Raw genomic sequence first — 24,672 nt, 5'->3', positions numbered from 1 at the left:
ATTTATATGTTAAACTAGAATATTATTTGTAAATTATATGTTAAGTTAGTTTTGTTTAGTATAGATAACAATTGAATGTATTTTCACGCTTACTTTTTGGATATATAATAAGAATACTATGCGACCTAATAATCTATACGAGTAGCTGACACCCACCCACTGTTTTATGATTCTTCTTTCCTTTTTTAAGTTCACTTTGTTTTAACGAGGGTATCCTTCAAAAGAGGTTTATTGGTTGTTGTATGATTGTGAAAACATCATTTTCTTTATTTTAATAATGAAAAAAAGGAAACATAAAATTAAAATTAATAGTTGCAGTACGGGAACAGCAACTTGACCATAAAAGGCATAAGTGTATTGTCCCACACCCACATCAAATTGTATCCTATGTATCTATCTATCTATCTATCTTTCTAAGTCTTACAAACTTCTCACTTCTCTATTCCTAACACCCATTTCAGCAACTCAAACCGACCATTCTTCGCTACACCCTTTCCATTATTGTAAGTTCCGCTTTCAACTTTTTCCTCTTCCATCTGCTTCATCTTCAAGCTTTCCATTTCTGCTCCTTCCTCTTAGATTCTTCTTCCACAGACCTACTTCAAGAATCTCGTTTATTACATTTTTTTTCTCTTTTTTTTCTTTTTTTTAATGTTACTCTTTCTCTCTCTACCTCCCACCTGCCATGTATGATGTCAAAGCATTTTTTTTTTCTTTCAGCTAAAGAAAATTAAATTCCTGGGTAAGTGCAGTTTAAGGTTTAAATAAATGGTCGAGTGGTCTCAATTTGTTTATGTGTTCTTTCTTCCCGTAGTAGATGATTTCATCTGGATCCATTTTATTGTGGAGAAAGTGTTTCTTTGTGTTTCCTTTTTTCCCCCTTAGATGATGATTGTTCTGTGATAGGGAGATGACTAGAAAGAGGATACAGATCAAGAAAATCGACAACATCAGTTCGAGGCAGGTGACTTTCTCCAAGAGAAGAAAAGGGCTTTTCAAGAAGGCTCAGGAGTTGTCAACCCTTTGTGATGCAGACATAGCTCTCATAGTCTTTTCTGCAACTAGCAAGCTTTTTGATTATGCCAGTTCAAGGTATTCTACTATTTTCAGCATCAATGTCTTCCTTTCCTTTTTGCATTTTCTCAACTATTACTTCGCCTCCTTTTTCTTTCCTTAGTATAGCTAATTCCTTCTTTTAATTAAGGTAATGCAAAGAGAGAACATTTATTTATAATTTATAATATATATATATATATATATATATATATATATATATATATATATATATATATATATATATATATGTAATAATAATAATAACATCTGTTTCACGGGTTCAGGAGATCAGAAGAGAGTAATGGATTTTCTGAGCTCATTACCTGTGTAAAATATATACATTTTTGATTTCTTATATATTTTCAAATTCTCTTAATTTTACTTTAATTGTTGGGGTTGTTACCAGACAAGTTTCTCTCTCTTCGAGCACTGTCTTTAAACGTTAAATTAATTTTGTTAAAATGGTTTATACTCTCTCTTGGAGATGTTTTTGCAACTTGGTTTTCTGAAACCAGTTAATTTGGGGCAGTAGGTGTGTAAACTTCCCTATAAGAATCTTTATGCTGCCTGCAGAAGTTGGAACAACATTCTGCAGAAAAACACTCGCAGCTATTGCGTTTGGAATTTGCTTGCATTGTACATATTTGCTGAAAAGCAAAAGTACGTTTAGAAATTAGCCTTTTATCAGCATTGCCAAAGTGTAAAGAATAGTCTTATTTGAAATGTATTTTGATTTCACGGTCATCTTTTCTGAAATACAAATTACTCGAACTACTTGTTGGTGATGTGAAAGATATGTATCTGTATAAACTCTCTACCACTTGCATACGAGTACTTGTATAATTTATGCAATTTTCTTCAATGAAGAAAAATCAAATACAAGGTAAATGGTTTCATAGGCAATTATATGAAATTATATGAAGTTCCTAATTTTATGAGCAGAATTAACTGAAAGGAAAGAAGGGAAATTGAAATGTAAACCTAATGTTTGTGGTTTTTCAGTATGCAACAAGTAATTGAAAAGCGCGATCGTCATTCAGCAATGCATAGACTGGATCGTCCTTCTATGGAACTTCAGGTTAGCTTTAGTAACATCAACTCATTATTGTAGTTGCTGGAATGATTGTTGATATATACTGAATTTCTTTATTATCTTGAGAGTGGAAAGCACATCAAATAATCATATATATATATATATATATATATAATATATATATATATATATATATATAAAAGAGTACACAAAGATAAAAATATGGGACCAGACCAGAACCCCTCATAGTAAAACTAACCAAATTGAAAAGAAGAAGATAAATTCTATTTCAAGAGAAGTTATAACCTATGAAACTAGATAAACTAAAGTTAGACAGCATGTTTGTGCATGTATTCTATTTCAATAAGTAGAAATTACTTACTGAAAATAAGTAAATTCTTTGCCAAAAAGCCCCTCTTATCTCTTCTTTGGAGTATATGCTTGCTGATATAGGTCATCTATGAAAGAGTTCTTGCATGTTTGAATAGACTTCACATCATAATCTCACCTTGAACTGAAGTGTCTCATGTGCAATTATTGAATATACACCAATATTGTAATTTTACCTTGAGTTTTGAGTTTTCTCATCTACACATTTTTTTTTCATGGTTGCCTAAAGTCCTTTTCCTTAATTCTCAATATCTCCTTTTGCTCTATGTTCCTGGAAAGTTCTGAACTCTATGTAGGGACCTACATTTCTTTAAGTACAAATATCACCACTTTTAAGAGAAAACCAGCTTAATGTACTGTATTTTTTTATATCCAGAAAAAGTGTCTGCATAAATATCTTTATCAGAAAAAGAAAAAAAAACTATGAAGTTTAATTTGCTTCATGTACTCGTACCAATCAATAACTCTTGAACACTTTATTGATACATCCATGAAATATCTAAACCTATGAAACTTCAATATATATATTCGATTAGTGTACTTGATATCAGTATTTTTAGATGTCTACCTGTATGTACTATTGAAGCATTTCATGCCTTTAAAACATTTATATCCAATAAAACAAAGTGAAATAAACAAAAATGCGTGGTATCATCAAAACATTGTTTTTCTTCATATCCAAAGCTGAAAATTGCTCACTTTATGAATTATTTTGGAATTAGATTGACAATTCTATTTCTATTCGTAAGTAACAGGAAGTTTATAATGACAATAAATTATAGTTTTGTTTTTTTGTATTTTTGCAATGTTTAATGCGGTTTAAATTTGATTATACATTTATATATTTATATGTTTTATGATCTTTTTATACATTTTTAATACACATAATATCTAATAAAATGTGTAGCTGTCCATCATATGAAAAGGTTCATCATAAGTAAGATTGAAGAAAGACAGAAAGAAAAAAATAAATGAAAAGAATAGAGAAAAAGAAAAAAAATATAGTATGTAATACAATGAAATAAAATGAGAGGAAAGGTAGAAAGAAAAGAAAAAAAAAGAGTGAAAAACAAATGCTGGGTGTATGCATGTAAGTCATTTTCCTAAAAGTTGTTTTTGAAAGGATTCCTCACTAGGGATGAGCAAATAGAACTGAATTGCACTACACTACACTGTATTACTAAAATCTGTACTGAACTAAAAACTAATTTGTCTAAACTGAACTGAGCTATAAAACAGTTCAGACTTCAGACAAATTGGAGTGAATTGTTTTTTGTTTTATCAAACTGGACTGAACTGAACTATACTAAATTGTACTAAACTACAATATAAACTAAACTAAACTACTAAGTATATTAATTTTAAACTGAATTATATTAATTTTAAACTGAATTGTACTAGTTTTTAAACTGAATAGTATAACAATACATGTTCTTTTTAATTGAAATTTATTTTAATATTTATTTTATTTTATTCATAAGTGTCTTACAAATTAACTTTTTAATTATTTAATATTATTATTTTCTATTTTATTTATGTTTCTTTTATTATTATATGTGTATGAAAATTATTTTATTATTTATTTATTTTATTTTTTATTTTTTATTTATATTTATTTTGTCATGAATATTATTTTACTTTTATATTTATTTTTTTAATTTTTTATTTATATTTTTTTGTTTTATATGTGTATATAATTTATTTTATCTTTTATCTACTTATTTTATTTTAAAATAATTTTTTATTTATATTTATTTTGTTCCCTCGTAAAATTGTTTTATTAATCAATTATTTATTATTTATATTTTATTATGTAAAAATTAAACTAATATTTATTAATTATTATAATATAATAAAGGTTTAATGTCTCAATAGGTCCTTATTTTTGTTCAGAATTTGAAATAGGTCCCTTTATTCTTTGGCGTCTCAATTGGGTCCTTATTTTTGTTAATTTGATACAAATAAATCATTTCCGTCAATTTCATCAAACAGCGTTAATGAATGTGTGACGTGGCCTGAGGACAGTATTGACACGTGTAAGGCCACGTCACACATTCATTAACGCCGTTTGACGAAATTGACGGAAAGAATTTATTTGCATCAAATTAACAAAAATAAGGACCCAATTGAGACGCCAAAAAATAAAGGGACCTATTTCAAATTCTGAACAAAAATAGGGACCTATTGAGACATTAAACCTATAATAAAAGATGATACTAGAAAAATTACTCTTAATAAACGTTTGTTAATTTTTTTGTCATTTGATATTTCTATAATATTAATTATTTTTGCTACATTACTATTTTTTTATGATATTTCATTATATATTTTTTTAAATAAAATTTAACGTTAAAAATATATTTTAGTTTTAGTATGTAAAATACTATCATTTAAAAATAATAATATTGATATTTATTTTAAATTAAGTTGATTTTTAAAATAAATAGTTATTTTAGTGTGTGCCCTTACACACATTTTAATATCATTAAAAGTTTTTTTTAACATATTTAATAATATGTTAAAGAATATAATATATTTAAAGTATTATTTTTTTATATAGTCTTTTTTTATGATTTATATTACTTAATCATTTAATAAAATTAAATTTAAAAAAAATATTTTTTACTTTTATTACTTAAAATAATATTATTTAAAAAGTAAATATGTTTATTGATAAAAAAGTATAAAAATTTGTGATAAAAAAATTTTGTCTTAAAAAATTCATTATTAACTTTTTATTTGAACGGTTTCTTTTATTAATATTTTATTATTAAATAACGTTTTTCTTAGGAAGAGGGAGCAATTGAACGGGAACTAGAGAAGAGAAAAGATTAGATACGAAACTCTTATGAGTTCAGTTTTTAAAAACTATACCATAAAATTGTATATTGAACTTTTAGTAAAAGTGAATCAGTTTTTTTAAGTATAATATAATATAGTTAACTATAGTACAGATCAGTTATTTTTGTCCAGTCCTATTCCTCACTTACAATTATTTTCGGTGATTAGCACAATTTGACAAACCATAGTTCCAATATTACAAACAAGTATTGCTGTGTTGTTGGAAATATCTGGTTCACCCTTTTTACTTTTTCGTGCCTGATCAAATTAATACAAAAATGTATCTTTGCTTCTCTCCCTAATGTAATTCAAAATTTCATTTAAAGAAGTCGAGTAATTTGGATTGTTTATCGGTTGATTGTGAAAAAAAAAATAGCACAAACTTGTGTTTCAGCATGATGAATATTAACGGTAAATTTAAGTTTTAAATTGAGTAAAAATAAAAAATTTAAACATTATATATCTAAAATAAATTCTATAAACTTACAATTGAGATTTTCGATTAAAAGTGATATTGATTTTTTACTAGAAGTTAAAATGAAATCTCATATATATAATATCTTCATAAAAAAAACCATTACGGATTAAATTAACCTCTTTTAAAAAAAAAACCCTATCAGAATACGATTACGTAATTAATCACCATTGTATCAGGGTACTTGTAATGAATTTTCCTCCATTAAGGGTTCAAAACTTGTCATCTCAGATATTTTCATTTGTATGTGATATCAAGTAATTTACACATCATTCATTGTATGTGATTTATCAATCGATCATCCATGACCGAACTTCAGAGACTTGGTGTGTCACTTTGAAAGTTGTCAGTTTTGGGGCGTGGTTATTCTAGCTCTTAAATGCATGGACAATGCTTAATGGAGCGTGCTCTTTATTCTTTTCATTATTCTTGAGGAACATTGTTCTTGACGTGTTAGACGAGTCAAAAAAGACATTAAATTAGGGTTTTGATCTTGGTATGCTGTCACATGCTATTCTGAGCACGTCTGATGTTGACACCATTATGGGGAATGTGTTTGATTATGACGTTAAGGATAATGTATAAACAACACAGTTAACGTTGCTTCTCTGACATCGTTAATGTCATCAAATCGGGGATTCATCCCAATTGTAACATGGAAGCACTTATGTAGGATGCCTGTTCCTCGTGATAATTTTAGCTTCCATTATTGGAGATAAAATTAATAAGTCACGAAAAATTTAATTTTGTGAATTAGTTTATAAGAATGAATTAATTTTAAACTTACTTTTTATATGATATTAGAACCTATTTTAATGAAGATTTTATCACCTAATATTCAATCATTCACAAATATCATAAATATCGAGTATTACATTCGTGATATCTATGCCTGAATGTAACAAATCTCATCTCCATGTCAGACTTGTTACCTATTTGGTTACACTTTTGACAACAATGGATCTCTCTGTCATGTCAGAAGCAACAAGTTGTAGGTTCTGCGATGTTTCCTTATTTTGACGTGAAAATGTCGAAAAACTATTACTGACAATTGCTTCAATCCTGTTATTATGAGAAAATAACATTACATATACATACGACAACTATTTAACCATGCATATTCATTTTAAAACAATATATAAACATTATCACTGGTATATGTTCATAGCTCATAGCAATAACATATACATTTTTAACTTCCCTTGTTTAACCCCTATGTACATTATCAATTCATTAATTAGCAACATATTTTTTTAAAGTGTTGGCAAACTTCTACGGCTTTATCGATCTATCCTTTATATATCTTCAAATCTTACAACTTTATCTTTCCTTGACAACTTTTTATAAGTTTAATCTTCTTGGCATAACTTTACAATTTTGCAGACATTTTAAAGCAACTCTAAGATCCTCTTCATTATAGTAGTCTTATGTTCAAAATGATTGCCCTCATATTGACATACATTCACTAGTACAAAAAGGGGTTTCTAACGTGCCATATACGCTTCGGTTTTGTAAAAACCGAAGCGTATAAAAAGGCGGTGGCAGTTTTGTAATAAAAGCCAAGGTATACGCCTCGGTTCTCCACTAACTGGTGCCTAAAGCAGTAACTGCCTCGCTATCTAAGTGAACCGAAGTATATAGCTCTGCGATATTCCCATACTGCCTCGGTTTTCTACGCGAAGCAGTATGTGCTGCTGTACTACATCGGTTTGCCCCTAACCGAGACCTATGCTTTTTTAATAATTTTTTTTAAGGGATTAGGCATCGGGTGGCAGTACAACCGAGGCAGTAGGCTGGATATTGCCTCGGGTATTTTGGGAACCGAGTTAATAGTCCTGGTCTAGGGTAAAAACATATGCATTTTCCTTCTTCGCATGTTTCCCCTGCGTTGCTGCCTCCACTGCCTCCACAACTACGCTGCTTCCTTCTTTGCTGCCTCCAACCACTTCAGACGGTGCCTCCATTTAATCGCGCTGAGGGTGGTGCATCTCGCTGCCTCCAACGACGCCAGTGCTCTCTCCATCGCTGCTCCCACCGCTACCACCAACGACCTCGGTGCCTTCATTTTTGTTGCGGTGAGGGTTGTGTATCTCGCTGCCTCCAACGACGTTTCTGCGTTTCTGCTCCCTCTGCCACCTCCTCCCTCTGCCGCTGCCCCATTCCTTTCTTTCCCTAGCGGCGAAAACCCTAGCGGCCCCAATCCTTTCTTTCCCTCTCTGTTCCGCCTTCTATTTTCACCTTCCACCTCACCACCATGTACCAACCTTTCTCTTTCTCTCTTCTTCTTCTTCTTGATTTTTGTTTTTCAATTTTATTTTCTTTTTTTTTTCAGGTTGGGTTGAGTGTGGGAAACGAGAGAATGAGTAAGGTGTCACCGAAGGAGAAGACCACTGGTATATGAAGAACCAGAGAAGCACATCACAACATTTGGACAATGGCCCGATCCTTCTTACGGTTACGGTTTCTACGGGTTTCCGGGTGGGGATTACCCTTACTACCCTCCCCCGGGACCGTCGTCATCTCCGTCGCGTCCCCATCCAGTGCCGCCGTCTCCTCCTCGCATCTTCACTTGGGATTTTCTCAGCGTCTTCGGTAGCTTCGAGAACAGGTATCCGATTTATCAGTCTCGGTTCGAGTCGAGAGCGAGCAGTCTGGATTCGAAGGAGGTGAGGGAGAGGGAGGGGATTCCCGAATTGGAAGATGAGATGGAGCACGAAGTGTCGAGAGAGGCTCTTGTGAAGGAGAAGGAAGGTAAAAAGGTGGTCTGGGAAAAGGGATCCGCTGGAGTGAGGGATTTCGGGGAAGGGCCTTCGAACACTAAAACGGTCTCGTTGCAGCAGGTGAGTAGCAGTGAGGGGAGTTCCAAGACGGTCTCTGTTTTTATTCTCCATACCCTCTTTGTTGTTGAGTTTGAAACATCATTCAACTAAATGCCTTCCTATGTTATGTGGTTTTGTGCAGTTATCTTGTCCAGAATCTTGCAGATGGTAGCACCTTTGAGGTTACCTTCAGATCCTCCATTTATACAATTTTCTTCTAGGAAAAAAAATTGGCACGAGCATATCGTGGGGAACCTTGGAAAGACTTCAAGACAAATCCAAGCTTCGCTGCTCACCGAGGGTTAAGGCAAGGAGGCAGTCACGAAGCTCCGAGAACAAGTACCTGAGGCCGGGGACTCTTTGGATGTTGTCTGTACTTAAGATGAAATCCTTTCCAGATCTTGTTTTGTTTTTTTTTTTTTTTTTTATTTCCTATGTGTTTTCTGGGTTCCATTGATCTTTCTAGATTTTTAGTAGTTCCATTTGCTTTAATATTTTTGCCCAATATTACTTTGATTACGATGTGCCTTTAAATTCTTGATCTTGGTTCTTCTGTTTTGGTTAATCGGTTCATGTCTTTACTTTGCTGCTTCTTGGATGAATTGAGTCTTCTTGGAGGAATGGAGGAATATGACCCATTGAAAAAAAAACCACCTATTGCCTCGGTTGACCAACAACCGAGGCCAAATTTTTGGCGAAAAAAAAATAAAACACTCTCTATTGTCTCGGTTGCATTTGAACTGAGACAAAAACATACATCTTTTTGACTCGGTTCTCAACCGAGGCAAAAACCCTACCACTTTTTACCTCGTCTGTATATACCTCGGTTCTAGAACCGCTGCGGAAAGGCAAAAATAACCGCTGTTGTTTCCTTTTACTGTACTAGTGATTTGATTAAATTTGAACTTGCAATCATTAATTGTCTACTTTTGGAGAATACTATGTAAAAAATGAAAGTATAAATTGTTCTTGCAATTGAGATTAAGGTAAATGAATGTTGATGGCAATCAGTATAACTTTAACTGATCTAAAGTGTATATAAAATAGCTAATTTATTTAAAGGAAAACTATATTAAATTGTTATATTAATTTAGGTTTTAAAAATGAATTGTTATCAAATAACACTGGTTGAACTAAATTGGATTATGAATCATTATGTTTGAAAATATATCACGGGTAATAATTCAAACAATTCATATACTTCAAACAATTATACTAGTTCAATTTAGTTTAATTTACTAAAATCATAATCCATTCTATATCAATTCATTTAAGTTATTATATACTTCTATTCTCTCAACCCACTTTTAAAGTAAAGTTCAAATTTTACAGTAGTTTAATTTAATTCATACATTTTGTTGAACCTAAACAATTATATCACCATTAATGATGAAACAATAAAAGTATATCAACCCTCAGTGATGGTACGCAAAGTATCTTGGCAGCCTGATGGTAGCAAAACTAAAGATTTTATAGAAAGAACAAATAATTTAACACTTAAATGACTACTCCAAAAATATAAAAATTGAAGCTGAAAAGAAAGAAAAATAAACTACTAAAATCAAAATAGAGTAATTATGTTTAAAAATAGGAAGTTTCACTCGAATTACTTTCTGTAAACAAACAATTTCCCGAATGGTCATGAACCTGCCAAATTCCCCAAAATTGTCATAAACTTACCAAAATTCTATTTCACCTTTCAAAACTCATCCTTCAAGTCTAGACTCCAGCATAGTTTTCAACTACAATCAGACTTAGGTTGAAAACAAATTTACACACAGGACCAAATTTTACATACGAAAGGTGATGCTAATGATGAATTTATGGTGATTCAATCAAGCAAAATATTTATTATCTTTAAATCCGGTAAGTGAATTAGTTGAAAAGAAACTTCTTCTAACAACAGTTTCATACTAACATTTTTCCCTATTTTTGGTAAGCATTGACATTTGAAGGAGAAATATACTTGTGAATTTTCTGGTGTGGTTGCATGAATGTGTTTTTTTTTTCAGCTTGACAGGTAGATTAGTAGAGGTGTATAAGGAAAACTGCAAATTGAGCTAATTATCTCGTGACTACAAGAAGAAAAGTATTATTAATTAACTGTCTTTGACACTATTTGCATGATAACTAGAAGTTGAAGATTACTTTCAAATTTATGAACAGATTGAGAGTGACTCCAACGACATCCTGCGCAAGAAAGTAGAAGATAAGAATCATGAATTGAGGTACATATGCACACTGTTTCATATGTTGCATATATATAAACATACTATACTATATCACAGACTAGGTTTTCCATCTTTAACACAGGCAGTTGAATGGAGAGGATCTGCAAGGATTGACACTGCAAGAACTGCAGAAAATTGAGGAAAATCTTAAAAGGGGTTTGACCAATGTTTCAAAAGTAAAGGTTTGTGCCCTATGATCAATGATGTTCACAATTCAGTATTTAACCTTTCTGCCTTTTTGCAGTAGAAAAAATGAAAATATTAGTTACTAGTGTGTAGTACTTCATTTCTCACAAGGGGTACCTATATGCTTTCACTGTTGCAACCTTCTCCTCTTGATTACTTGTGATTGTGATTGTGGGGAAACGTATGAATATGTGCTTCTGACATATTGGATACTATTTTGTTTTAGGATGAAAAAGTTATGCAAGAGATCAGCAACCTTAAAAGAAAGGTAAAATCTTATCAAAATCTCTGATACATTTCAAATCTCATATATACTCTGTCGTTATTATTGTTATTATTCATAATGTTTATGTCTAATTAACATATTAAAGGAGTGGAAGTGTACATGTTGCATGCATCTAAATGATTGAGATAACGATATTCAGTAAAATCCTTTAATGGTATCAGTGAAGTGAGTCAAAGATTTGCATTAAGGGCAAAACCTGGCTTTTGCCTTTCTTATTTAACAGCTTTTTGCTTCTTTTTTTCTTCTCTTTAATGTGTCAAGTTGTATCCAACTTCTTTCTGGATCATGGTTCAGCTTTCTTTTCAATCTGGAAAATAGGAATACGTAATAAACTTCCACCCAAGTATGTGCAGGTTGGAGTGGAAATGAGAGATATTTAACATGTTTTATAGTGACTGGTTAGTTAAAATTGGTAATACAGTTTAATCAATGTATTTTTAAGTTAAATATTTTGTTACTTCTTTAAAAGTGGGATATATATTTAGATATGTGTTTTCTGATTGGTATGAAAGCTTAAAAATCCTTTATCAGCTTTTAGTTATTTTCTACCAAAATATCTTTTGTACTGTATCAATTACAACATCTTCAATTTGATCTCAGGGAGAATATAATTTAGATAGTCCTGATCAAAGTATTTTTAATTGGACTTTAACAAGTAGTTCCACCTTCACCTTATTTAAACATCTTGAACTTAGCCTTTCTTAGTGTATATTTAACTCAGTTTGATCAAAGTAATTTCAGCTTAGTAAGAAACTTTTATTTCAACTTAGTTCAGAATATATTTCCATCAGAAAAAAAGATGGTAGATAGAAAAGTAAAATAAATCGATAGAAAATTTCAATGTTGCTGAAGTGCTGCAAGATTTCGAACCCATGATTAATCATTGTATAATCAGGAAGACATAATGTAAAGGATTTGACTTTTCTATATGGGGATGTACTTTAGAAGATGAGGTGTCCTTGTAATTATTGACTGAAAAAAGTAATGATTAAAAAATATGATAAAACTAAATACACATTAAAAGTTAATTAATTAAATTTAAAATTCAATGTGATAATAATCCTGATCATAAAAAAAATGATTATAATAACCTATCCTTATATGGGAAACAAATAGATCTATACTTTTCATTATCTTTCTACTAATAATCTTCCTATATCTTTACTCATAATTTTTATTCTTTTTAATTGAGTCCTAGTTTAATATTTTTGTTAACTGGATCACATGATTCTTATCCTACTAGATAGCTTATTTGTCTCCATGAATTAGGATTATTGATATAAAATTATAAAGATAGCTTATTTGTCTCCATGAATTAGGATTATTGATATAAAATTACAAAGACTTTATTTATATTGGTTATATTTTATGATTTCCATATAATTTTTAAGGAATTGTTTCCTTTATCGTCACTTATGTTAATGTTTTCGTTTTTACAACAGAAATTATTTATTATTTTACATTAATTATAAATATTAATTTATATAAACCACAAAATTTCAAATTTCTGAAAATGTAATTAAAATAACAATCTTGACATTCCAGTGATGAAAATATTAAACACAAAAACTAAATGAAAAATGTTATAAATACTCACAACAACAAAATTTAATAAGAATTTAATTAAAAATGTTTAAATCTACATGAACTTCAAACTTAATTAAATAAAAAATATGATAAAAATTTCGAAATATAAATGTAATTTGTTGTAAATATTACATGTACGAAATACATTTGTATTATATAATATATATATATATATATATATATAAAGAAAGAAAGATAAAGGTTGTCAACTGTGGCTGGTAAAATGTCAGTACGCTTACGTTATGTCTGTCTCCCAACATATCTGCACAGATCATATCATATCAAATGCGTCAAACTGATGTTAGGGAAATGACACTTATATTCCTTTCTACTTATTTTTATTTTATAAGTACAATGCATTTATCTAAATTATTCATTAGATAAGTAGGGCAACAAAATAATTTTTACTTCGTTAAAGCATCTTCATTAAAAGAATTAGAATTTGTTTAATGGATGTCACCCTGTTAACACTTAGCAAAATATGCCGATGTTGTCTGAAACTCCTAACTTTTTTCACTGCAGAAAGGGATAACATTTCGAATTAAATATTAATCTCATAGTCAGTAAAGAAAATCGAAGCTCAGATTTCTTGGGTCTTCATTGAAGTAATGTAATTGTGAATTGATTTAAATATTTGAATGAAATATAAATAAATAAATAATAATATTTTTTAAATGCTTTGTTCATTTTTGAAACAAAAGTACTGAGGGGGTACTAATAATGTTAAGTCAAAAGAAACTAATACTCAAAATGTAAGTATTGAAATATTTTTTTTATGTTTTTGATGTACAAATATTACGTTTGGTTCAGTCAAAAATGTTCATAATAGACTAATTCATGTTTACATTTAAAGGATATCATAAACGCTAAAAACACAATATCTTTAAAATATATCAAATGTAAAATATTTCTTATTTAAACGAGAGAACAAATAGAAGCACTTAGAATCATTCTTTCATATAGAAACTGTGTTTATTAATAATGCTTAAACGTAATTTATTTCTAGGTTTGAATGACACAAAATCTACGTATTAGATTTAAAGTATCCACAAATTTCCGCAAATGATCTTGTCTACTTGACATCTGAATCTTTGTAAGCTTTCACAAAAGTTGAACATCCAAAGATATGTTGCAGGAAACATCCTTACTATACATAACACTCTCTCAGAAATAATGTGGAAAGTAACAGATATATAAAGGCATCCAAATAACTTTTCTCTGAAAAATTTGTTCATCCTTTCTGCTAGCTAGGTTACAATCACAGTAAGGAATCTAGAGAGAGACATCTTCTGCTGTCTAATATTTGTTAAGGCCAATTTGACAAGTGGCTCTCATAATTTGTCTGAGAGATATTACCCAAATGAATGAACTTTATTTTTTGTATTTAATGGGGTGAAACAAGATAAAACCTGCATTCTTTGCAACTCTCTGCTACAATGTCTGATTATGTTGCTCATACAGGGAGTGGAACTAATGGAGGAAAACCAAAGATTGAAACAGGTGATATAAGCTTTTCAAACTTGTGTGTTTCTGTGATATTTTTTATCCAGATAAATAATATTTTAACACATAAATATTTTACACTATTTATACTATTATTCTTTACTTTTAATTGTATTTTTAAATATATTTTTTTTATAATTATTTTATTTTTATTATATATATATATGTCAAATGAATATAAATGTATATTATTCCATTATTATTATTATTTTGCTATTATTATTCTGTAAAGAAAAATAAATATTTCAAGTAATGCATATAAAATTTAGGTACCAAGCCTTATCCAGTTACACAGGCAATCATCGGAATCCATTATTAGCAATTCATCTAATCTTCCTGAAGATGGTTATAGTGACACATCTCTCAAGTTGGGGTTAGTTACTTTTTCTATACATTAATTCAAACTTACGAGTGCCTAATTTAGTGTGGTTATTTTACGTAAATATCTTCTTCATTTATTAATAATTCTTTAATCAAGTTGTGGCTAAGGATATGAAAGCTTAACTGCTTGTATATAGGATGAGTATAAACTATTTTTCTTTTCTAAAATTATTTAATTAGAGTTTATATAAATTAAGATGGACTAATTTACATATATGCATTTTGTACATTAAATTAGATTGTATGAGATTTGACATACAATTTTTAGCATATATATATATTGAGGGTTACTCATTGAGTTCGACTATCTTTGTGGGTTTCAGGTTACCTTAAATTTCAAGAAAATTGTAGAATGTTAGAAGTGACAGCGTTCACTTCCTTTATGTGTCTTACTGAAAACCAATTGAATGGAGTGTTTATGTAAAGTAAATTTAAGGGATGCATTTTGTACTTAACTCATCCTTCTATATACTCATGAGTTAGTGGTCGATGCTTCGATCATGTCTATAGTTTATCACCATAAAAGTTAATTTCATTCTTACATATATGTTTCTCTTTTTCTTGGTTTTTTTTTTTTTATTGAAACCCAAATAAGGATGGAAGAGGTTATTCATTCTTTTCTTTGTCCTACATCCTTTAATCAAATACTAGGTCAAAGATTGTAGATTTGTCATTACCATTTTGGTATTAAATTAATCTGCAATCTTCATTGCTTTCATTTCTCTTTATTTCAAAACTAAATTAACTATAAACATTACGAATTATTTGTGGTATTAGTATATTATAGGCATTTTCTCTCCACCAGATCCTTATTTGTTATGTAATCTTATGTATTATAAATGTTTTAGTTTGCAAAATAAAATACTGAATAGAAAATTTATATTAGAAAAATGTTTTAAAAGGTCAATTATCTTGAAAAATTAGAAAATTAAAAGAAGTAACCAGTAAACTTAGCAACAATTCAATTTAAAACAAGAATTGTAGTGGCAATGCACACCTAATCATATATTGGTATGAATGAATTGTTTTGGACAAATTTGACTAAATGATATAAAAGATTGAAAACACAGAAATAAAAAAAAAAGAACGACAATTGATATATTGACAACAAATTGTTAGCTTAATTTAAAAATTCAAATATAAAAATAAAATTTTCAGTAGGAGAACTTAAAGAAAAAAAAATCCTTATGAATTATAAAACTTAAATTTCAGATGAATCAAAACTCATTATAAAAGTACACCAAAATCTGTTGGATTTTTTGAGTCAACAAAGCTTTTCTCTTTATATTTTGATATACTTAAATTTTTTACAATCTTTGACACATTACAAACTTTTTCTCAAAAGTGTTCTGTTTATGAGTCCTTTACTCATCTCACACTTTCCATATATTGCATCAAATTATAACGATAAAGATAATTTTCATTAGAAGAAAAAAATAATGTTTAATCAAGCATTTCTTAACATACAATAAACACTAAATTAATCTGTTGGAGAAAGTTTATCTATAATAGAAAGTAGATTAGAAAAACAGAAGACCTGAATTTCCGTTGCTTTAACCTGCATTAAATTTCGTTGATATTTTTATCACAATAAAAATAAAAAAGTTTAAAATTGAATTTATATGCTTTTTTCTATAACACTCAATAATTTTCAGAATTATCAATGAAATGTTGTCAATAATTTTTAAACTTTTAGTGATAATATATTCTTTGTAAGTAAAAATGTGTATTAGAATATTTACAAATAATGTATTCGTTGTAAGTTAAAATGTGTTTTAGAAAATTTACAAATTTTATATAATTAAAAAGTTAAGGTTAAAAACTATATATTATTTATAAACACTTTTCTAAGTTCTCAACTCACTTTGAATTACTATAGTTTCTGATTTGTAAGAGCTTTTCGGCTTAACAGTTTCACTCCGTTATTAAAACTTTTATAAAAGAAAAAATGTGAAAATTTACTGACATTGATTATCCAAAATGAAAGTTAATGTAAAAAATGTTCAAATGATTGGGATTTAAATAAAAAAATAAAATAAAATGGTTTTGATAACAGAAAACACGTGTGTGCATTGTGAGAAGAGTTATTTTAGGGAGCGTTAGTCTCGTTACGTTGTGCTAAAGACGTGTTCTGCTTCAAATCTCTTTCACACACACAAATCCTTGTTCCTCTCATTTCCTTCCTCATCAAATTCAAAACCTCGTTTTGGTTTGCTGTTCTGTCAGAATTTCAGTTTCAATTTCAATTTCTCTGAAACTCAATCAATCGACATACTATGGATGAAGAGTACGATGTAATTGTGTTGGGCACAGGTCTCAAGGAATGCATCCTCAGTGGTCTTCTCTCTGTTGATGGCCTCAAGGTTCTTTTCTCGGTTTCCCATTCTTCTTATGTTAATGTTTCATTCTAAAACCACATCCATCATTCTTTCACATTTTCTCTTCATTTCTTCCTATTTCTTCATATGTAAACACTTTTAAATATTCTTTCAAGAAACAATTAATTAATTAGGTAAACTTATTTAAAACAATCAAGCTAATTAAGTAGCAAGAGGTGTATATCAAATAGGATATGATATATTTTAAGGTTAAACATATTTTTTTTCTTAATTTTAAGTTAAAATTAGAATTAACTTTTTTTGAAATTTTGATCTACTTTAATCACTGCGTTCATTTAGTTACTTTAACCAAATTTTGTCAATAATGTAAATAAAATATTATCCTAAAACATCAAGTAAATTTAATAAAATTTAGTTAAAAGAATTAATACATTTTTAAAGTTGAAAGATTAAATTAAATCAAAATTTTAAAAAGAAATTAATTTTAATTTTGATTAAAAATTAAGAAAATTAAAAACGTACTTAATTTTTAGCTAGAAATGTAAAATATAAAAATTCTTAAAGAATCTAATCTGGTTTATGACATAGTTTGGTGGGAGCATTTGTCTGTGTAATCACATAATTAAAATGGATTTTTCATCATTTATAATTATATATATATATATATATATATATATATATATATATTTATATATATATATATATATATATATATTTATATATATATATATATATTTACTTCTTTTTTTATAGACGATATCCTAAAGCCTCGATGGAAAAGTGATATAAGAAAATGAAAAATTATAAAAGAACTTTAAAAATGATGGTCAAATTTCCCTCGCTAAAAAAACAGTGCAATGGCCTATGTAGTCTTGTCTTTTCAAAGTGTGTCATATGTTGAAGTAGAAACATGAATTCAAGACAAGCTTGACCTATGCCTGTCTACGACGAACAAACAGTGGCTAGGTTAATTTATAAATTCAATATCTGAAATTAGTTTAGTTACTTCATATAAATATTTATTTAATGTTTGTATTCTGTTCGCTTTTTAACTGAAAATTGAACCTATTTAATTTATTTAATAATTTTAGCTTGTTTATGCTTAATAACATGTTTCGGAATGTCTATATTTCCCATTTCAATTTTTTAAACAAAATAGATTGTTTAAAGAGTAAGTTTAATGTTTGAGACATCTGCTCAAATTTAATAAAGAAAACTTTGTTTTTCTATGAAAAATAAGTTGTTTTGAGGGATTTTAAAAATCGTGATTTATAATTACTTTTCAATAGCTTTTTGTTTTCTTGTTTCGGGACGTGTAGCCACTTGTAATTTTATATAATTCAACTAGGTCTAATTACACTTTTGTGAGTTGGGTTTTACTTAATGCACTTAAATATAATTGGATTGTGTAACATGTTCAACGAATTTCAAACTTCACTTAAGTCAATCCAATTACATAATTAATATATAATATAAAAAATAACCATTTGTTTGATATTTTAGGCTTAATTATCTTTTAGTCGTATTATTTATTTATTTATTGTTTAATTAGATCCATTTATTGATAATAGATATAATCAAGTCCTTAAATTTTAAAATTTCAATAATGTGATTTCTATTATTCAATCAAATCGATCATTTTTTTTCCAATTTAACAATGTAAACCTTCAATACATTAAAATTGATGTTATTAATTTTATACTTTTGTTATCCATTGGTAATAAATTGCATTATGCATAAATTAAAACCACTAACATAGGTTGGTTAAATTGTTTATCGAGTAAAATGATGTCACATTTTTAGAATTTTAAAAATTGAGGGATTTAATGGAACTTTTTTATTAATATGTAGAATAAATTGAATAAAATGAGTAACACAATTAAGATTAGAATGTCATAAATTTTAACAAAAATATTTTTATATTTTATGATATGATTATTATATATAAATATATATATATATATATATATATATATATATAATAAGTAATTTTAGCCTTATAATTATGAAAAAAATGATAAAATTTAGAGGTATTTTTTTAATAAATAATTATTTTTTAAAATTATACAATCTAATGATTCACGCTTTTGATTCGATTGGATTGTTAAATAAATAAAATAAAATAAAATGAACTACACCCGATTCAATTAAATTTAATTAACTTCAAACAAAATTTAGATTAAACACGATCCTACCTAGACGGTCCTCCTAATTCCAAGCATATTACATTTTCTTATGTGAAAGTTGGTATTTTTATTACATTTTAACAAAATTATTTATTTTAATTTTTTTAACTTACTGAAAAAGTAACATTTGTTGTTATAATATAGATTATAGAATAATAAACTATACATATAATATAATTTTCGCCTGTTCCAAATCCAAACTTAATGAGTTAAGGCATAGGCTAATATCATGATTTCATCTATTTTGCTTGACTTAGCAGATGACAACAAAGTGGAAACATTTTATATTTTAGGTAATTTGTTATATATAAAAAAGGAGTATTTTAATTGTGACCAAGCTTAGACTATGTCTCCACTAAGAAAGTTGTTAAATAATTCTGAATTTTTAAAATTATAAGTCATTTGATTATGGTTGAATTAGGTGTTGCACATGGATAGAAATGACTATTATGGAGGAGCTTCTACATCTCTCAATCTTACACAGGTAACTTGTTTGATTAGTAATACAAATATCTCCTTTTCAGTTTTCTTACTAAAATCCATTTTCTGCCATTTAGCTATGGAAACGATTTAGGTCAGATGACAAGCCACCAGAGGACTTAGGTTCCAGCAGAGAATACAATGTTGATATGATACCTAAGGTAACTCACTGCTCTCATATTTATATGTATGTATGTACTTGTATGTCACATTTTGCAGTTGAAACATTGATGCATCTTGTTAGCAGTATCTATGCATTGTGGACAAGCGACTTGTGCTAATTATGTGTTCATATTTCTTGGCTCTTGGAACTGTTGGGCAATGTAGATCAATTTCTTCTGTTATTTCCTTTTTGAGCATAAATTAATGTGGAAAAGCAAAGCAAGTTGCTTTGAGTTCTCTCTCATTATGCATGAAATGGATCTTGTAGAGTTATCATTTCTGTTTATTTCTGAAACAAAAACCATCTTTTCATCTGTTTTTTTGTAGTTTATGATGGCGAATGGAGCTTTAGTCCGTGTTCTCATTCACACAGATGTTACAAAGTACTTGAACTTCAAAGCTGTAGATGGAAGCTTTGTGTATAATAAGGGAAAGGTAGGCAACATATTTATTTTCTCACGAGTTCTATGTTTCTTACTATGTTGCAAGCTTCAGATTTCATCAAACCTATTGCAGTTTGACAAATATCTTACGACAGAATATCTGAATTTATTTATTCTAGATATACAAAGTCCCTGCAACAGATGTTGAAGCACTGAAATCGCCTTTAATGGGACTGTTTGAGAAGCGCCGTGCTCGGAAGTTCTTCATTTATGTCCAAGATTATGACCAGAATGATCCCAAATCTCACGAAGGACTAGATTTGAATCAAGTTACAGCAAGGCAGTTGATATCGTATGTATTTGATTCCTTTATTTTCCTCTGTATTACTTGATTTTTCATCCCTTAAAATCTTTCTTCAATCACATTAAGCATAAAACATGATTGTGATCTGCTTTAATACTTGAATAAATCTACCTTACTATATGTTTAATGGTTTCTCCAAATGTAGGAAATATGGACTGGAAGATGATACAATTGACTTCATAGGTCACGCCTTGGCACTTCATCGTGATGACAGCTACTTGGATGAGCCAGCCAAGGATTTTGTGGAGAGAGTTAAGGTACTGATTGTGCTGATCAGAATCTATTATCATATATTTCGCTAGAGTAGTTGAAATTACTAATTGAGATCACGAGATTCCACAGGCTTCCTGTTTATCTCCTTCATGGAAATTTTGTCTTGTGCATTTTAATTTTATTACATTGATATTTTGCAGACATGGAGTCACTTCTTAAACTTTATCAGCATGTAATATGTGTTTTCTGTACAGATTTATGCAGAGTCCCTAGCACGCTTTCAAGGAGGTTCACCTTACATATATCCACTATATGGACTGGGAGAGTTGCCTCAGGTTCTCCATATCTATTTCCATTTTAATCTTGGTAAACTACAGGCACTAAACTTTGGTTTCTTTGATTTCCTTAAGGCATTTGCACGTCTAAGTGCTGTGTACGGTGGAACTTACATGCTGAACAAACCAGAATGCAAGGTAAGTTACAGGAGAACCAATTGCTCTGTAATTACTTGTGAAATTTGTATCAAGAGAATTTATTTTAATTTTGAAGTTTATCTTGTCTGATACAGTTTTTGGGAGTCATTTTAAAGAAGATAATTGTTGCCTTTCAGTTTTTGTAAATTGATCATTACTTTACTTTGTGTTGCTCAACTCCTGAAACCTGTTAAATAGAAGAATCCACAATATACAGAGCAAAATGTTATTCAATGCTCATCAAATATGGGTTAAGGAAACAAAAGTAGAAAGTACTTAATCACAAACATTATATTAAAAGAGAAAAATCAATTAGACTTACTTTTTAAGTAATTATAAGCCTCTATTAGAAGGTATACTAAATGCACCTTAACCAATATATGCAAAGGTACTCTCAAGTTCCTTTTTGTACATTTCTCCTCACATTTAATCTTGTGGTACACAGGTAGAATTTGACGAAAATGGGAAAGCCATCGGTGTGACTTCAGAAGGAGAAACAGCCAAATGCAAGAAAGTTGTTTGTGATCCATCATATCTATCTGATAAGGTTAGATTTCTATGATAACAAGAAATGTGAGCTACATGAATGTCCGAAGTCTGAAAACATGAATTGCAGCAAAGTGTGATCTCCTCCACTCCATTTGACACTATTCATTCATCAGGTTCAAAAGGTTGGAAGGGTTTCACGTGCAATATGTATTATGAGCCATCCTATTCCAGAAACCAATGACTCTCACTCAGCACAAGTCATTCTGCCACAGAAGCAGCTTGGTCGCAAGTCAGATATGTAGGTTTGCTTTGATCAACTGCGATGCTTTCATATTTTACCAAATATCCATGAAAAGAACAAACTATAAGAAAACACACAAGGGAACATCCTTTTTCCAAAGAGGAGTTCAGAAATCCTGCAAAAATTTGTCATTCCCTCTTTAAAAAGGTCATATTCAGGTTCTTGAAGAAGAAAAGAATAGAAATCCTTGTAGAATCAAACTTGGCTCACTATAAATACCCGTCTGTTGACTTTTGTAATCACAGAAAGTATTTGTAACTGACAGATATTGTTGTTATACAGCAAAGTATGTTATAAAATGGAAAATTCAATTCAAATTTCCATTTTAAAAATTATAAAAGCAAAAGAAAAAAAAATTTATTGGCTATGTTTGCTCATGTACGTCGTTATTGCAGGTATCTCTTCTGCTGCTCTTATGCTCATAATGTAGCACCCAAAGGAAAATTTATTGCTTTTGTTACAACAGAAGCAGAGACTGACCAACCAGAGGTGGAATTGAAGCCTGGTATTGACCTTCTTGGACCTGTAGATGAGATATTCTATGACATGTATGACAGGTTTGAACCCTGCAATGATCATGAGGCTGATGGTTGTTTCATCTCTACTGTAAGTATCGAGTAGAATCTCTCACAAGCATGTTTTACTTTCTGTAGTTGTTTCTTATTTCCAAACCATTGTGAACGGTACTTGATTGGGTTATCTAGAGCACAGTCATCCAAACACATACAAAGTAGCTTGTTTTATTTAACTTCGTAAAATATCCAAAGTCTATCACTAATGAATATGGCCAGAACGTGTTGTAAGAAACAAGAAACAAATATTAATTTGGTTTAAATAAAGCAATGAACATCACATGTTCTGTAAATTTACAATTAGAATCCTACGGTTTCCCCTGTTGTCCTTCATGATAAATACTTCTTTTTCAGCATATAAGATGGAATTTATTTCCTCGTTATTTTTATTTTCAAAAAAACCAAGTGTAATGATCTGAAATTAAATCCTTGCAGAGCTATGATCCTACCACACACTTTGAAACCACGGTTAAAGACGTGGTCGGGATGTACAGCAAAATCACTGGAAAGGTTTGTATCTTTTCACTTAAAATGGAATTTACATTACATATCTCATCACATACTATGACAATTACAGAGTTTGAGAACAAGAATTAAAAAAGAACTTGTATCTTTCATTTACACAAAAGCTTGTGCTTGAAATTTAACAATATTTCCTTTTTTTTTACTTCTTACTTATGAAATTGCATTTTAAAACATAAAGCTAAATTATCACCATAATATAGAATGGTACCTGCACTTGTAGATTTGACCTAAAAAGCATGCGTAGCTGTGTTCCGATTTTCCAACCTACAAGCAAAATTTAGACCTACTTTGTTACCTCGTGTAACAGAATTTCTATACCTTTGAGAATCTGATAGAATGATTTACAGTATGATCTTGGTATTCTGCCTCTGCATGCACCAAATGTAATGTTACATAAATAAAATATCATATTCAAGGGGAAAAGGTAATAAAGTCTGGATTTTTTTTCTTTTCCTGATCAGCATCACTTTTGTCTTTTGTTTCAGGTTCTTGATCTTTCTGTGGACTTGAGTGCCGCAAGTGCTGCAGCTGAAGATTGAGATTGCTTGAAGCTATATAAACATGCCCAAGTTTTGAAAGAGAAGCTTTATTCTTTTCTTTTTTTTTCAAATTTATCTTTTAGATGATTTAATGGGAACAAAACACATCCTTGTTCGTTTTCTCGATGGAATTTGTATGTCCCATGTGTGACAGCATTCTTTAATTCAGACGAGCTGTTTATTAGTCAATATAATTCTTTAAGATCATTTTCCTTCCATAGTTAATTCCATTTCTCAGAATATTTGCTTAAAATTATATGAATGTAACATGATAAAAATGACTATGATGTGATAATCTGTCTTGCAAGAAAACTAAGGATACTTAAGACATTTAACCCATATAAATTTTATACATCACGCTCATTTAAACAACTCGTAGATTATTCATTCATTTCAAATTGATGGCAAGACCTTTATTAACATAATGCTTTTGCACAAAAAATATTGTGCAATATAAGTGTAGTGATTATAATTGGCAAAATCAGCACCTACTTTTCCCAAAATTCAATTTATCGTGTCCCCCTTTCATTATTTCTAGTTTTCGATCAGGTCACAAGTTCTTCACATTGCATACAACACCGAAAAAAGAAAAAGTAGAGCGACACCACCCAGCATTCATGATGATTACAAACACCACATTTTTTACTCTCGACTCGTTCAACACTGAAAAAAGAATATTTTTATATGCAAATATAAAACAAATTGAGATGAATCAAGTACAATAATTAGGTGTTAGATAGGTGTAGAAAGGTGTATGATTATATTTTTCCTAATTTAAATAGCTCTACACTGGGTGCAGGTAACTCCAGTGACTCATAGTTTCCTCTTAAACACAGCCAACAGGACAGATGTACATGC

The 24,672-nt window shown here is 29.5% G+C and overlaps 2 protein-coding genes across 5 annotated transcripts; both read left to right on the top strand.

The window, feature by feature from the left end:
* Positions 1-377: 377 nt before the first annotated feature.
* LOC124827591 (MADS-box protein JOINTLESS-like) lies at positions 378-15,331 on the top strand. Of its 3 annotated transcripts, XM_088103802.1 has the most exons (10): positions 399-503; positions 721-742; positions 907-1,092; positions 2,059-2,134; positions 10,781-10,842; positions 10,928-11,027; positions 11,258-11,299; positions 14,366-14,404; positions 14,677-14,780; positions 15,112-15,331. In XM_088103802.1, exons 3-10 carry the CDS (start codon positions 911-913, stop codon positions 15,119-15,121), a joined length of 615 nt encoding a protein of 204 aa, XP_087959928.1. In that variant the 5' UTR covers positions 399-503; positions 721-742; positions 907-910; the 3' UTR covers positions 15,122-15,331. The 3 variants fall into 3 exon arrangements, with proteins under 3 accessions (XP_087959927.1, XP_087959929.1, XP_087959928.1); XM_088103801.1 differs by lacking the exon at positions 721-742 and having other exon boundaries at positions 378-503; XM_088103803.1 differs by lacking the exons at positions 721-742; positions 14,677-14,780 and having other exon boundaries at positions 378-503.
* A 1,386-nt stretch (positions 15,332-16,717) lies between these two features.
* Positions 16,718-24,542, top strand: LOC148205786 (guanosine nucleotide diphosphate dissociation inhibitor At5g09550). Of its 2 annotated transcripts, XM_088103800.1 has the most exons (13): positions 16,718-17,151; positions 19,735-19,797; positions 19,871-19,954; positions 20,283-20,390; positions 20,518-20,690; positions 20,848-20,959; positions 21,170-21,250; positions 21,326-21,388; positions 21,834-21,935; positions 22,051-22,175; positions 22,574-22,784; positions 23,186-23,260; positions 23,761-24,542. In XM_088103800.1, the coding sequence occupies exons 1-13, from the start codon at positions 17,065-17,067 to the stop codon at positions 23,812-23,814; spliced, it is 1,338 nt and encodes a 445-aa protein (XP_087959926.1). In that variant the 5' UTR covers positions 16,718-17,064; the 3' UTR covers positions 23,815-24,542. The 2 variants fall into 2 exon arrangements, with proteins under 2 accessions (XP_087959926.1, XP_087959925.1); XM_088103799.1 differs by having other exon boundaries at positions 21,170-21,388.
* Positions 24,543-24,672: the final 130 nt, after the last annotated feature.

The sequence above is a fragment of the Vigna umbellata genome, chromosome 1 (genome assembly GCF_029865625.1).
Source record: "Vigna umbellata cultivar VRB3 chromosome 1, Vumbellata_1.0, whole genome shotgun sequence".
NCBI lineage: Eukaryota > Viridiplantae > Streptophyta > Magnoliopsida > Fabales > Fabaceae > Vigna > Vigna umbellata.
Note: the sequence above shows the minus strand (reverse complement) of the source record. Positions and strands in the feature narration are given on the sequence as shown.

What these genes read in the sequence shown, in the direction of transcription:
- LOC124827591 (XM_088103801.1), top strand. Translation starts at nt 911, where the DNA reads ATGACTAGAAAGAGGATACAGATCAAGAAAATCGACAACATCAGTTCG. An exon ending in TCAGCAACCTTAAAAGAAAG is followed by an intron (nt 11,300 to 14,365) that starts GTAAAATCTTAT and finishes TTGCTCATACAG; the next exon opens with GGAGTGGAACTAATGGAGGA. An exon ending in AAAACCAAAGATTGAAACAG is followed by an intron (nt 14,405 to 14,676) that starts GTGATATAAGCT and finishes TATAAAATTTAG; the next exon opens with GTACCAAGCCTTATCCAGTT.
- LOC148205786 (XM_088103799.1), top strand. Translation starts at nt 17,065, where the DNA reads ATGGATGAAGAGTACGATGTAATTGTGTTGGGCACAGGTCTCAAGGAA. An exon ending in CATCTCTCAATCTTACACAG is followed by an intron (nt 19,798 to 19,870) that starts GTAACTTGTTTG and finishes TCTGCCATTTAG; the next exon opens with CTATGGAAACGATTTAGGTC. An exon ending in ATTTTGTGGAGAGAGTTAAG is followed by an intron (nt 20,960 to 21,169) that starts GTACTGATTGTG and finishes TTTTCTGTACAG; the next exon opens with ATTTATGCAGAGTCCCTAGC.